The 16,028-nt window shown below is 42.4% G+C and overlaps 1 protein-coding gene across 1 annotated transcript in view; it reads left to right on the forward strand.

Moving 5' to 3' along the window:
* The window catches only part of spock1 (SPARC (osteonectin), cwcv and kazal like domains proteoglycan 1), a 601,282-nt gene that overhangs the window by 567,626 nt on the left and 17,628 nt on the right, over window positions 1–16,028 (forward strand). The window contains exons 10-11 of the mRNA XM_034180928.1: window positions 4,991–5,110; window positions 7,074–7,295. Of these exons, the coding sequence (XP_034036819.1) occupies window positions 4,991–5,110; window positions 7,074–7,295 (342 nt within the window). The remainder of the gene's footprint in view (window positions 1–4,990; window positions 5,111–7,073; window positions 7,296–16,028) is intronic.

Below are 16,028 nucleotides of genomic sequence, written 5' to 3' on the forward strand. Positions count from 1 at the left end.
ACAGAATGAGAAGAATACATCAATCACATGCAGGAGAGAGAGAAATAAGGATGGCGATTGACATACGGGGACATAGAGGGAAATGGACAGAGCACTGCTTGAAATGCAGACGGACCCAAAGGAATGTCAGATCGAAGCTTTTATTTTGAGGCTGATGGAGGTGGAATTCTTTTTTAATTTGAGGTATCATTAAATGTATTACTCCGTCTGTGCTCTCTGTGATTACCGTGTTGCTTTGAGGATTAGTAGCACCAGTACAGGTACAATCACAGCATTGTAAGGGATCTGTCGTTATGACATTATGCCTATGTCATTCTCTGGGCATGATCCAGTACACACATGCTTACTTTTTAAGGATCCCAGCAACTGGAAAAGGCCAAAGACATACCAATCTTTCACCTGACTGTGCCAAATAGATAGATACTTTCAATAGGTGGGGATGGACTGATTGTATGCTTGCGTGGTTGTAATCCAGGACCCAAGGCAATTCCATAGTGTATTGGATGAATTGATGTGTGGTACCAGCACATACTCCCAGACCTACCTGACCTTACCTGTATCATTGGCCTTCACAGCAGGCGACACAGTGGCTTAGTGGTTAGCACTGATGCCTTACAGCAAGAAGGTCATGGGATCACTTCCCACCCTTTCTCTGTGGTGTTTGCATGTTGTCCTTATGTCTGCGTGAGTTTCCTCTGGGCACTCCGGTTTACTTCCACAGTAAAAAAAAATACTAGGGTCTGCTCCTTTCTCTGTCCCTGACCAAGGCAGCGTCTCTACATCTGGAGTCGCCAGGTGCCAGAGTGTGGCTGCCCACTGCTCCTAGTGGCTGGATTTTGTCTAATTGTGTGTGATTAGGATGAGTTAAATATACAGGGCAAATTTCGTTATATGTATGTACAGTGACAGTAAAGGCCTTACTTCTTCATATTTGCAGAGAATAGAACAATATGAATCTGCTATTCAGACCAATTGCAGAACTACAACTATGGCATTGAGCAGGACTTGGACCCATAAGTGGAAGTAAAGCACCTCCATTGGTAGCATTTTTTTTTCTTTTTCTTTTTTTTGTCGGTTGTTTTACCTCAGTTGGACTCACTGGAGAAATCTCAGTCCTGCCTTATTCCTGGGTGCCTAAAATATTTGTACTTCACAGTTTTTTAAGTCTTATTTTGTGACTTACCATAGTTCATCTGTTCTACTTACAATGTTTTTTTTTTATCTTAAAGTTAAAACATTTTATTTTGTCTTTTTCTATAAGTCCCTGTTCATTTTTAAGTTAATTATGTAGTAGCATAGGGTCTTATGCATGCTGTTTAGGGTATTTCTACATGCCTTACACTGTAAAATATAATAAGTTGACTTTACTAAAAATGAAAATAATAAAAAAAATGCAAACTTGCTGCCTTACAAAGTAATTTATGTTGTCTTGAAGCAGATTTGATTACCTTAATTATTGCGAGTGTGCAGTACTCAAATAAACTTAAAATCTAGATTACAGTAACTTGTTTATTTTGCTGTACTGAAAAAATTAAATTACAGTAATGTATTTATTGTGAGCATCCAGCAAGTGACGGCTTAATTCTCAAAATAGTTTTGTTCATTCATCATATTCAGGTCAACTTAATTTTCTTGAAGCTACAGCTTGAAAACTGAGTGTGGTTAACTTCATTCGTTTGTACGAGGTCTGTCAATAAAGTATCGGACCATCGGCTGGGAAAAAAAAAACTGGCTTACCTGGAGGGTTGGAAACCTAATCACCCTCGAAGTACTCTCCTTGGGACTCCACACACTTCTCCCAGCGGTGTCGCCACTGTTGGAAGCATTCCAAAAACGCCTTTTTCGGGATGGCGCGCAGCTCCGCCGTCGTCGCAGCCATGATGTCCTCTCTTGTCTCAAATCGGGTTCCTTTTAATGGTATTTTAAGTTTTGAGAAGAGCCAGAAGTCGCAAGGGGCCATGTCAGGGGAGTAAGGTGCCTGTTGAACCACCGGAGTCTGGTTTTTGGTCAAATAAGTCTGAATTAAATGAGAGGAATGAGCTGGCGTGTTGTCGTGGTGGAGACGCCAATTTCCTCTGGCCCACAACTCCGGTCTCTTGCGCCGCACACCATCACGTAGACGACGGAGGACATCCCTATAATACTCCTTTGTTATTGTTTGACCCTGTGGAGCGTACTCGTGGTGTACCACACCACGGGAGTAAAAAAAAACAGTCAGCATTACCTTGATCTTGCTGCGCACTTGGCGCACCTTCTTCGGTCTTGGCGACGTGGAATGCTTCCACTGTGACGACTGGAATTTCGTTTCCGGATCGTACCCATACACCCAGGACTCATCACCGGTGATTATGGTGTCCATAAAGCTGGGATCAGTGTGAATGGAGTCCAGCATGTCCTGTGAGACTTCAACACGATGTTGCTTTTGCTCCGCCGTCAGCAACTTTGGCACAAACTTCGCCGCCACTCGTTTCATGCCCAGATCTTCCGTCATGATGGAATGTGCCAAAGTCCTGTTAATGTCCACTTCCTCTGCAATTTCTCGGACAGTCACACGACGATCCCGCATAACCACAGCGTGCACTTTGGAAACGATCTCGTCATTTCGGCTCGTTGATGGCCGACCGGAGCGTGGCTCGCTCTCCACCGTTACGCGCCCATCTTTAAACCGGTTGTACCACTCCTTAATCCGTGTGCTGCTCATGGCTTCATCTCCAAAAGCCGTCTGGATTATTCGAATCGTTTCTGCCTGGCTGTCGCCAAGTTTCTGGCAGAACTTAATGCAGTAGCGCTGCTCCAAGCGTTCGGCCATTTTCTCTCAGGAAAAAATCCGACGAGGGGGGTGGAGCGTTCCTCCCACAAGCCGTGCTCACAGGCGAATGACGTCACCGACAGGCATGGAAAAACTCACGCATGCGCACGAGGGTTCAACCTTGTGTGATGCAATCGCACGTGATTCAAATCCATATAATTTAAAAAATAAAATAAAATGGACCGTTACTTTATTGACAGACCACGTATGTTAGCATGCATTTACAGTGTACAGAGAGAGTGTGGCTCAAATTCCATGTATTCTGTGGATACTTGGCCATTAAAAGCTGTTCTGATTCAGATTCTGATAAACCAGAAAATGCTGATGAACCCTGTTTTATTTGAAACTTCAAAGTTGTTGCTTCAGTTCTCCGTCATTCAGTTATCTGTGATTTTCAGGGAACACTTGACATAAAATGCTGACGGCTGATTTTCATATTAAAAGAATAGATGTCTCCCTTTTGGAAAGTCTCCCAAGAAATCTGATCAGAGAATCTTGATGTCTTCAGGGTGTATTAAAAACTAACCAGGAGAAAGCTGCTTTCAAGAACAGTTTCAGTTGTTTTTTTTTGACCCACTTCAGATGTTTCTTGGTCAGAATGAGGTGGTAAAGCAGGAACTTGCAGCAATACAAGTGAGCAAAGAAAATGTTTAGATTTAGGACTTAACATCCAAGCTGCTGGCATGTGAACGTTACCGTGAAGTGTTGAGATAAGATAAGGATTTGATGTTTGAATCCCAAAATGTGTAAAATATAATAAGTTGACTTTACAAAAAAAAAATATGCAAACTTGTTGCCTTAAAAAAGTGGCTTTGAGCAGACTCGCCATAGGGGAGTTGACTTTATTATACGCAGCTGGAGACACAATAATCATCTATCAGCTAATTTACCGCGACAGCCTGATGGTTACCCTTTAATAAACATGGACGTATGCTTTTTTCTTCATGTAAGTGGACCAAATTTGTGTTTAATAACCATTAACATATGCTTTTTTCTTCAGGTAACTGGAACAAGTACTTTTTCTTAATGTTTTCCTTCATGTATGTTGTGTTTAATAAACATGAACATATATGCTTTTTTCTTCAGGTAACTCGAACAAATACCTTTTTCCTTCACGTATGCTGTGTTTAATAAACATGAACGTATACTTTTTTTCTTCATGTAAGTGGACCAAATACTTTTTTCTTAATGTTTTCCTTCACGTATGCTGTGTTTAATAAACATGAACAATTGCTTTTTTCTCTGTGTGTGACTTTAATGAATGTAATAAACCACATATTCTAAACCTTAAATCAGTTTTTGACATAAGGTCGCTCAGTTTACTCTCTGGTGTGAGGCGCGGTACAACATGGACAGGACACCAGATTGTCGCAGGGCCACATATAGACAAACACATTGACACCCACACACACACCTAAGGACAATTTAAAGTTCCCAGTCCACCTAACCTGTCTGTCTTTGGATGTGGGAAGAAGCCGGAGCACCCGGACAGAACCACGCAAACATGGGGAGAACATGCAATGTCCACACAGAATGGCCACAGGTGAGAATCGAACCCATGACTTTCTTGCTGTGAGACAACAGTGCTAACCACTAAGTCACCGTTCTGCCTGCCGAAAGATTATTTTATTAAATTATATTTTCACAGTTTCATGTATGGCTTATCTTTTTTTAGGATTTTGTTTTTTTTTCTGTGGCGTTACACAGGAATGCTCCTCTAAAAGACACTGTCAATTATGTTATTTCTCATTAAATAAATTAGTGGGAGCATTCATATCATCATCTGTTTGGATAAAGCACGTATGTAGCGGCATTCACAGTCTTGGCTGTGATGCATCCACTTTCTTTTTTGGTACACAGAGTCACAGAAAACCACAAAGCCACCACGTTCATGTGCCTTTTCACTGCAGGACGTTTTTATTTGTGTCTCCCTTGAGGGACAGAAGTGTGTGTTTTTGTATGATTGGGTTCCTATGGTAACTGTCAGGAGGCAGCTACAGTTCGATGTGCGCTGTCGTCACTTTGTGTTTTCTGAAGAATTGGATGAAGAAAAAAGCAAAGTATACACAAGAAATTGAATTTGTCTTTGGACTCGGTGTTAGAATAGAACTTGTTTCCTGATGACAGACTGACAGCTTCGCCTTTCTTCATTAATCTATGTTGGTGTGTGTTTGTGTGCAGCGTGCGCGGACACGGAGCTTCACAGTCTGGCTGCCAGATTAAAGGACTGGTTTGGCATTCTTCACCTCGACGCCAACAGAGACCTCAAATCCTCTGACAGCTCTGACTCCACCGCCGGACGTGAGTACATTTTCTGTGTGTGTGTGTGTGTGTGTGTGTGTGTGTGTGTGTGTGTGTGTGTGTGTGTGTGTGTGTGTGTGTGTGTGTGTGTGTGTGTGTGTGTGTGTGTGTGTGTGTGTGTGTGTGTGTTTGGTGATGAACAGTCCTCGTGAGGTGTGGCACTGATGTCGACAGCGACTCTGCTTTGTCTACTGGAACATCAATGCATGTCAACAAATCTCAGCGCCGCTCTGCACCCCTCACACACACGCATACACACACTCTGTGTCCACGCCAGCGGGAGCGAAGCATGAAAACACACCTCGTGTTTGGAAACACCTGAACAACGGAAAAATGGCTAAATATGTTCTGTTAATGTCACTTCTAGTCAACAAATAACAAACCCGTTGTTCACACATCTCCTCCTGTTCTGCCGTTGCTCCTCTTCGTCATGAAATATACTGTTTCAGTGCAGCCAAACAGGATTAATAACAGGATTAATGAATGGAATAGTTCTGACCATGTTGAATGTTTGATGTTCACAGTAAAGGTCAAACAAGGTCGACATCCACTGGATTCAATGGCATATAACATATGTTTCCCTGTAATATGGTCACTAAGCATGACAGATGGTGCAAACTATTCCTTTTACGACTCTATTTGCTCTACCAATAGTTTGCATCACTTTTCACCAAAATTGGAATACCTTTAGCTTTTGACCCTTGTACAAACTGAAATTGACCATTGTCACCATTTTTGCTATTTTTACCTCATAACTCCATAGAATTCAGTCACAGATAGCCCAAACTATACCTTTTTGGAATCTTTATGATCAGACAAATAATAATAAAATAACATGCTGTTGTCATGCGCTATGCATTTTCAGAGGCCCTCCATCCATGCCCAGTCGCCCAAAATGACAGATATTTGCCCGCGTTAGACGAGAGCGAATACCGCACGACAACAGCATGTTATTTGCATTATTATCACTTTTTACTGAGATATGCAACACGTAACGCATACATAAAAAGTTGGCTCACTTTAACTTTTGTCGTGTCGGCTGGCATGCGCTGCTCTCCAAATTCGGCAGTGCGTCCTCATCAAGCTGGCTGCTGTTCATTGTCGTACTATCCATGAGAAAATCATCCAGAATATCCATATTGGGACCAACACACACTTCTCGCCTTTTTATCTTTTCCTCTGCGGACAGTTTTGTGTTTTTTTTCCTCTGTGGGCAGTTCGTGGGCTGCGCGCATGCTATGACGTCATTTGTTTACGCACAGTGGGCGGGTATAGCCAGGTAGCGTCGACGTAAGTCTACTATACCGGCCTAGCAACGCCTCGGTAAAGTGCTAATAATGTGGTATAGTTTTTAATTAATATGATTGAAGCATTTTTAAATTTTGACCCTTGTGTAATTCTTCAATTGACCCCTACCTTGCTGCCTATTGAAAATTCAAGTGAACACCTTACCTTTTCAAAAGAGTAATGTCCAAGGTGTATTTGTGCCAGATTTGATGCTTGCATCAACATTTGAAGGATTACTCTGTAAATATTCACTTATCTGCTGCACTATCTGGAATGTTTTTCAAAAACTCCTTTTGTTATCCTCCTGAATGCTGAAGTGCCAAGCTAAATTTCACATTTATCCACTTTCGACAGGAACTTAAAAAATAAGAAGAAGAATAAATGTATTTGTGTGGGCCAAATGTCAACAGAAAACCATGTTTTCAAATTTAGCTAATTTTATGTGGATATCTGCTTGAACTCCTGGTACAGTAAAATAACCTCTAAAAGGGCATTTTTAAAAGGCTCTTTATAGGTACAAAATGTTTTTTGTTTTTTTTGCTTCCACATGTAATCCACACCAAAGTTTAATGGGATTCTCAATATTTTCCCCAACAAATAGGTAGGTCTGTATTTTCTCAAGTTTTAAATGCAGCTTTATCTCTTTGTTTTTCCCTCCTTCTGTCTTTCCTCCTAGACTTCGACACGAGTATCTTACCCATCTGTAAGGACTCACTAGGGTGGATGTTCAACAAGCTAGATATGAACTTTGACCTCCTGTTGGACCAATCAGAGCTGAGCGCTATCTACCTGGACAAATATGAGCTGTGCATGAAGCCTCTCTTCAATTCCTGTGACTCTTTTAAGGACGGCAAGCTGTCGAACAACGAGTGGTGCTACTGCTTCCAGAAGCCTGAAGGTGAGGAAACAAGAAGAGACACTAGGGAACGAGCGAGGGCACAAACAGCATGGTTATTGCACATGTGTGCCTTGGACTGATTGCAGTAAAAGCTCACTTGAAAATCACACAACACAATGCCACAGATGTCACACATTTTGAGGAATCATATAGTTGGCATGCTGAGTACCAGAAGGGCCACCAGAGCCTCCCAAGTACAGACTACCACGCCAGCCCAGAACCACTGTGCATTTATCCTGACTTAATTGAGATCAAATCAAATCAAATCAATTTTATTTATATAGCGCCAAATCACAACAAACAGTTGCCCCAAGGCGCTTATCACTCGAAACCACTGCCTTAAACTACTTACATTTTTACACATTGTAAAACTGTCACATCTGTGCATTAATCATGCTGTCTAATCAACATCTTTACATGCCATGTCCAACCAGGTAGATGGAGGGCTGTGAAAACGCAGTGGATCCGCGGGATTCCGTGGATTTCATCATGGGGAGGGGGGTGGGGTGTTAGTGTTGTACTCTTTAATCGTGATCATCACTGAGTTTTTAAAACGCTTTTCGCAAAGCGTTCTGTTTTTTTACGACATCATGTAAGTCTTATAAGTCCGCGGACACTGATCTGTGTGTTACAGATACAAATCAGTTTCCTCGGATCCGCGGAGTAGCGGAGGAAAATTGCCACTGAAAGCGTAGCTGTTACGGCTGTTGTCGTAAAGCAGGACTGGTTGGTTGCTGCGGTGACGCTCTGTGGCTCCTGTGCGGCGCTTAAGCTAAACTTAGCATGTGGACATCACACCCTTTAGAGCTTTCAAGTTTTTAAAAGAAGATTTGTGCAGCATGTCGGTGTCACGGACCGACGTCGCACAGAGAGAAGGTGGCGAGAAAGACTGTTTGAAAAGTCTTTTAAGGACAAGAATCCGTGGAATCATCGCTGGCTTCATAACACACCTGAAAGATAAAAGAAATGGGAAAAGTGAACTGTGCTCTCTCGGAAAACACGGTAAGAATTTTTCTCACCCTGGAAAATAAACATTCTGCTGTTCAAACATGATTTTACAAACATTATGTGACTTTTTTTTTCCACTAATCTAGACTTTCTTTCATTGTAAAATAGACATTGTGGCTTTGAATGGATTTAGGCTGCATGAATTTACACAAGAATACGTGGTCTATTAGAAAAGTATCCGACCTTATTATTTTTTTCAAAAACCATATGGATTTGAATCACGTGTGATTACATCAGACATGCTTGAACCCTCGTGGGCATGTGAGAGTTTTTTCACGCCTGTCAGTTACGTCATTCGCCTGTGGGCAGTCTCTGGGTGAGGAGTCACCCACCCTCTCGTTGATTTTTTTCATTGTTTAGGAATGGCTCAGAGACTGCTGCTTTGTTTGATCAAAATTTTTTCAAAAACTGTAAGGCACAACTGAGTGGACACCATTCAATAAATTCAGCTGGTTTTCGGTAAAAAGTTTAACGGCTGATGAGAGATTTTGGTCTGGTAGTGTCGCTTTAAGGACGGCCCACGGCGCCTGATGGCGATCTGCGCTTCGAGGCGGCAGCGTCTCGCCGTTTCAAGTTGAAAACTTTCACATTTCAGGCTCTGTTGACCCAGTAAGTCGTCAGAGAACAGAGAACTTTCAGAAGAAGTCGGCATGAGGAGTTTATTCGGACATTCCATTGTTAACGGACATTTTGTAATGAAAGAACGTGCGGGCAGAGTCGCATGTCGGGCCGGACCCGACCGCGGGGGGTCGCGACAGGAAAAACACCTCCGTTGGAAACCTTAACGGGCAAGTTGTAACATGCCCAAGCTGTTAAACAATTTCTCAGTTACTCACTTGTTGAAAGCCATCAAAAGCCGCCTGAATTTTACAAATGGTTTTCAACACGGAGGTGTTTATCCTGTCGCGGCGCACACAGATTTGCCGAGTCGTCACGGAAACGACTCGGCGAATTTGCGCGCATGTCTTTCATTACAAAATGTCCTTAAACAGTGGAATGTCCACATAAAGTCCTCATGCCGGCCTCTTCTGAATCTTCTCTGTTCTCTCATGACGTCCTGGGTGAATTAAGCCTTAAATTAGGATGTTTTCAGGTCGAAACAGGCCGACGACGGTGCCTGGAAGCGCTGCACGACGTCCAGCTGCGTGGGAAGTCCTTACAGCGACAGAAACACCCCATAATCTCTCATCAGCCGTTAAACTTTTCACCGAAAACCAGCTTAATTTCTCGAATAGTGTCCACTCGGATATTCCTCACAGGTCCAGAAAAAATTTTGATAAAGCAACGCGCGCCGTCTTGAGCAGCGTGTGAAAGGTATTCAGCCGAGAGGGCGGGACCACATCTCACTCAAGGCCTGCCCACAGGGAAATGACGTCACCGACGCGTGAAAAAACTCACGCATGCGCACGAGGGTTCAAGCATGATTGGTGTAATCGCACATCATTCAAATCCATATAGGGTCGGTTTATTATCTAATAGACCTCGTGTCAATGTTGGGTATTTTCTCCTCCAAACATTTCTTAAAACCTTTAACAAGACAAACAGAGTCAAGAAACACCAGTGAGACAGAAAATCAAATATTACGCGCGGAGTGCGGCCAGGCTGTACACCAAGGCTACACTAAAGTCTGGCCTGCTTTTCCGCTCTTTTTATTAAGAGACGCCCTCATCACATAAACAAGAAACTTGTCCTAAGGGTGGGGGTAATGACGCAAGACAAGTTTCTTCCCATAACATAAACGCATACGTCAAGTGCAGCTGTAAGGAAGAACACTTCAGGTCAGCACATCTCGTTCGTCTGTTGCAGGTATCAGCTGTTCTGCATCTGCCTGAAGTGTCCTGTCTTCCACACTCCTTCACACTAAACACCACATCACAATAGTCAAAACGTTCTCTTGCTCCCAGTCGTTAGAGGCTGCGAAAACAAAGTTATGTTATAACAATAAGTACATCCAGTCCTTCATTCCCAGCTCAGATTGACCCCAGAGTGCTAAAACAAAATTGAATTCTCAGGATTGCATTAAGACAGGTGCAAAACAGCACATCTCCGTTCTCATGAGAAAGAAGACAAAGCTAAAACAAGGTTGAATAACACATACATTCTCAGGGTGAAGTGCAAAACAGCACAACACCGTTCTCATGAGAAAGAAGACAAAGCTAAAACAAGGTTGAATAACACATACATTCTCAGGGTGAAGTGCAAAACAGCACAACACCGTTCTCATGAGAAAGAAGACAAATGTACAAACGTTTAACAGTGATAACATATATACAAAATCTTTAACATTCCCCTCCTGTTTATCGCCTGTTAAACATACAGTAGGCATCACTCAGCTTAGCACTTCTTTTTGAGATTTTCACTAAGAGGTTCATCATGGTATGTTTTCTCTATAGGCTTACACCCCAGAGGTGATGTCATCATTGTCACCATCATCGGTGTCTGGGTCATCATACTTCCATTGGTCTGGGTACAGGTCAGGAGAGCCATCGTCCTCCTTGTCGTCATCTGTCCCCAGAAGTGGATATGATGCTGGACCCCCTCCTGGTCCTGGACTTATTGCTGTGGTTATCATTCTATTTACAAGGCCTCGGAGACATGGAATACAACAACATCCACACAATGTTAGAATTGCAGCAAATACTGCTATAGACACTAATAGTGAAGAAATCAAAGACCTCCATTTTCCCATCCCTTCCAGCCACCAATCCCAGCCTTCGGTGTTTACTCCACTGTGCTCTTTCATCTTCCTGTTCAACGTTCTCAGCCCGTCAATGGCTTGAGTGAGACTGCCGTCTGCAGCTGTGTTGTTGGGAATGAATGTGCAGCATTGTTCTCCGAACATGGCACAAACACCTCCTTTCTCTGCCAACAACATATCCAGAGCAATGCGATTCTGGAAGGCCATAAGGGACGTGGCTTCTAACTGTGAATGGACAGCCTTAAATCCTTCCTCAGTCCAATTTCCTAATTTCTGTACATTGTAGTGGATGTAGTTTATTCTGTCCACGTTTTTATTAATGGAGCACCACCAACAGATGGAAGATTCGAATCCAGCTGCTATTTGATTAACCAGTTTATACTCGTCAGGCACTCCCCTGGGGACTCCTATTGCGTCAATATATGTTGGATTTCCCACTCCTTTCCAATCTCTTTTCACTCTATGTCTGGCTACGTCTTTCTGCCAATCTTCAGGAATAAGAGAGGCTGCATATGTCGTAACGTCTTCAGGGGTCATGGGTATGGCTTCAACTGGTAACAATAATGATATTAATGCACAATAACCTGACACATTTCGTGGCAGTCTGTCAAAGATTCTGTTATCCCCACACCACCACCATACGTCACTCCTCCCGACAGGTTTGAATGTGGGAGTACTATGGACCACATTCTTACACCAGGCGGTGTGGTTTAAGCTACCCAAAGTCTTACTTGTCCCTGTCAAGTGTACACATGTATGGTTAGCATGCCCAACTTTGCTTGAGAATAAAGGTTTAATCTTAGTCAATTTGGTCACTGGATAGATCTTGTCCCACTTAGAACATTTGTTGTTTGCCGCAATGTATGTCTGTGTCATAGCAGTCAGTAGACAGTCTTTGGGTAATGCTGCCGGTATTACCTGTAATATAGGTCTGGGTCCCATACACACAACACAGTCCTTCTTTGCTGCTAGTCCTGCTTGTTCTGCCATTAAAAGCCAATTGTTATTTTGTCCACTAATTCCTGTAGTTACTAGGAACCAGTCATCTGCCTTCATGTCTTTTGTGCCTTGTACAGACACCCCCTTTGCTTGTATGGGCACCCCCTTTGCTTGTATGGACACCCCCTTTGACGTACTTAAGTCGGTCAATATTGGTTGCTGTACTCTATCTGTTTCACAGAGGAAGAAATGGAAATACGGATCTTTTCCTTGTTTGTATACCCAAAGGAGGAACAACCAACAGTCTCCCTCTATATCAGGTGGGAATATGGTTCCTTTTTCTGTGGTATTCACCACTATAGACAGCTTATCATCTGTTTGATACATTTTGAGACTTTGACTCTGGTACTTAGCCCACTCGGTTTGTGCCCATCTTGGTGTCCATCTACTCCATTCATCGGCTACCAACGTTTCCCATCTCCTATCTTGTTGATCGTTGGTCATATACCATGAGAAACTATTTCCGTAATTAGTCCCTCTGTCACCATCCGGCATTCCATGGATAAGAGCACTATATGGTACAGAGATGATCACAGAAGTATTTCTAGGAATGCAGGCCTGTACACCAAATCGGTATGCATTATTCCCATCACAGCTATGTACTGTGGCATTGATTATCGGACTGGGGTCTTTGTTACTTCTTTTTGGTCTCTGCAATCTGTGGATGTGATCCGTATTATCATGTCCCGTGCTCATGGCTTTTAATAATAATACCAATTCAAAAAAGAAAAGTAGCATAACAAGGACTGTCCGTGGGGTCCAGAAACCCCCTTTCTTTTTATCTTTTTCTTTCGCCATTTCTGCACACTACAGCACACCTATGTTCAGAACAGTGGCTTCTTAATGTCTTCTGCTAGCTTTCGTGTCTAACCTGGATCTTAACACCAAGCTCACACACTATTACTAGTCTTGTCCTACTGTTCTTACTGTTTGTCTGTGTCTGCAGAAATGACTTTCTTACAGTGAGTTAAATGAATCCATGTACTTCTTTCCCCAATTTTCAAAGCTGTGGGTGTTGTGAGTAGTACTTGATAGGGCCCTTCCCATTTAGGTGAATGCCAGTGTTTTCTCTTGATGCTTCTTATCAACACCCAGTCTCCAGGTACCACTTTAGGGTCCTCCTGTGGAGAAATGGGATCATCAGTGTTTGGAACTCTCCCTCGTTGTCCTTCTAACATTTTTCTCATGTAATCCGCCAAATTGGCTTCCTCAGGTACATCCCAAATTTGTCCATAATATGGCAATCGATATTTTCTGCCAAACAATGTTTCATACGGTGTCAACCCCATGGTACTAGTTATGTTTATATACATTTTTACCAAATCTACACAATGTGTCCATGGTCTGCCTGTTTCCTCCATTGTCTTTCTAAGTCTGTTTTTTACTGTTCCATTCATCCTTTCCACTAATCCGGCGCTTTGTGGATGATAAGCACAATGATTTTTGAGATTAACCTGTAGTGCTTCTCCTACGTATTGCACTATTGCATTAACAAAATGCGCTCCGTTATCTGAATAGACTGTTTCTGGTATTCCAAATCGTGGGATGATGTCTTTGCATAATGCTTTAGCCACTGTAAGTGAATCTGCATGTTTTGTAGGGAACAATTCTACCCATTTTGAGAAGGCATCAATTATGACTAAACAAAATTCCTTCCCTTCATGTTTACTCAGCTGTATATAATCCATATGAATCACTTGAAAGGGATATTGTGGTGTTGGAAATTTACCTCTTTGGGGTCTCAAATTGCCTTGTGAGTTGTGTTTTGCACATATCATGCATGCTCTACAATGCTGTTTTGCATATGCATCGAACCCATAAAGACAAAAAATAGATTGCAATTGCGATATCATACCCCCTGATGAGACATGCGTCACGCCATGGCTCATAATAGCTGCCCATTTAAACATATTTTTTGGCAATATGGGTTTCTTTTGTGGTCATACGTACAAGTCATTTGCATACGTAGCGCCTTTAGCTATCCACATTTGTTTTTCTCTGTCTGTTGCCTGCTGTTGCATATCAGCAAGCAGTGTACGACCTATATACAAATCTGGAGTTGTTTCCTGTATAACAAAAATAGAAGAAGCTGCTGCTGCCTCTTTTGCTACTCTGTCAGCAAAATCATTTCCTTTTGAAACACTGTCAGAGCCTTTAGTGTGAGCCGCACATTTGCATATAGCAATTTGTTGAGGCAACTTCACAGCTTGCAGTAGGGCAGTTAGGAGAGTGGCATGAGTCACTGGCTTTCCAGATGATGTCACCATTCCACGCTCTTCCCACAGTTTTGCAAACACATGCACTGTGCTGAAAGCGTACTGGCTGTCTGTATAAATTGATACGGCCGTACCTTGAAACAGATAGCAAGCTGCAGTTAAAGCAACTAATTCAGCTGCTTGTGCTGAAAATGACGATGGCAATGAAGCAGAATCTAATACTTCTGAATTTGTGACGACAGCATATCCAGATTGTGTTTGTCCATAAGCATTTTTGGTGGAAGAACCATCCACATACACGATTGTACTGTTTGGGATGGGTGTGTCCCGGAGGTCTGGGCGTGCTTTTGTACAAACTGTTGCTACATCAAGACAATTGTGCGGCTCACCATCCTCAGGTAAAGGTATCAATGTGGAGGGATTCAATGTTGTACAGCGCTCTATCGTAAGGTGTGGCTGTGATAATAGCAAGGACATGCACGAAAGATGTCTTGCTGGGGACAAAAGGCTCATGTTTGTCTGCAACAAAAGTGCAGAGACTGCATGTGGAACTTTCAATGTCAACTGATGGAATAGAACAACATTACTGCTACTTTGAACAGCCATAGAGGCCGCAACAACAGCCTGTACGCATGGTGGTAAAGCACTTGCTACTGCATCCAATTTAGATGAGTAGTAGGCAACTGGCCTCAATTTTGAGCCATACACTTGAACCAAAACACTAGTCATGAACTTATTCTTACAATCAACTGTTTGAGTAAATGGTTTACTATAATCTGGTAGTGCCAAAACTGTGGATGACACTAATGTTTGTTTTACTTTTACAAAGGCTTCCTCAGCATCTTTGTTCCATTCCAACACGGTTGACATTGAAATATCATCTTTGTACATCAAATCAGAAAGTGGACTAGTCAACTCTGCATAGCAAGGAATCCATGCCCTGCAGTAATTTGTTAATCCAAGAAATGACATCATCTGCTTTTTGGTTTGTGGTTTTGGAGCGTGCAAAATTGCTTCCTTCCTATCAGACAGGATCGTGCGCCCTGTGGCTGATAACTCATGTCCTAAATATTTTACTTTATCCCTACACAACTGAACTTTGTTTCTACTCACTCTGTGGCCATTGTCAAATAAGAAACATAATAATGCTACTGTGTCAGTTATGCAGTTTTCTCGTGTGTCAGAGGCAATCAAAATGTCATCAACATACACTAATAGTTGGCTATCTGCCGGTGGAACGAAATTGGCTAAACATGCTGACATGACTTGAGAATAAATAGTTGGACTCTCTGCGTAACCCTGCGGTAATCTAGTGAATGTATATCGTTGTCCTTTAAAGGTAAAAGCAAACCAGAATTGACTATCTGGGTGTACTGGCACAGAGAAAAATGCATTACTTATGTCAATTACTGAGAAACTATTAGAATTTGGTCTCAGCGAATTTAACAAGGTGTGTGGATCTGGGACACATGGTGCTCTTTTAATCACAGCAGCATTTACTGCCTGCAGATCTTGAATCATTCTCCACCCCACTGAGGGCGGAGCCTTTTTCACAGGAAATATGGGTGTGTTACATGGTGAATCTGGACATGGCACTATTACTCCTGCTGTTAATAAATCCTCTATTACTGGCCTGATTCCTTCAATTGCATCAGGTTTCAATGGATACTGTCTTACACATGGTCTGTATTCTGTTTTTGGCCTTATAACTACAGGTTGTGCATTTTTAATCAGTCCTACGTCTGAAGGACCTGTTGTCCACAATCCTGACGGTACTGAAGAGAGAAGATCATCTTCTTCAGGACTCAACTG

Source organism: Thalassophryne amazonica, chromosome 11 (assembly GCF_902500255.1).
Source record: "Thalassophryne amazonica chromosome 11, fThaAma1.1, whole genome shotgun sequence".
NCBI lineage: Eukaryota > Metazoa > Chordata > Actinopteri > Batrachoidiformes > Batrachoididae > Thalassophryne > Thalassophryne amazonica.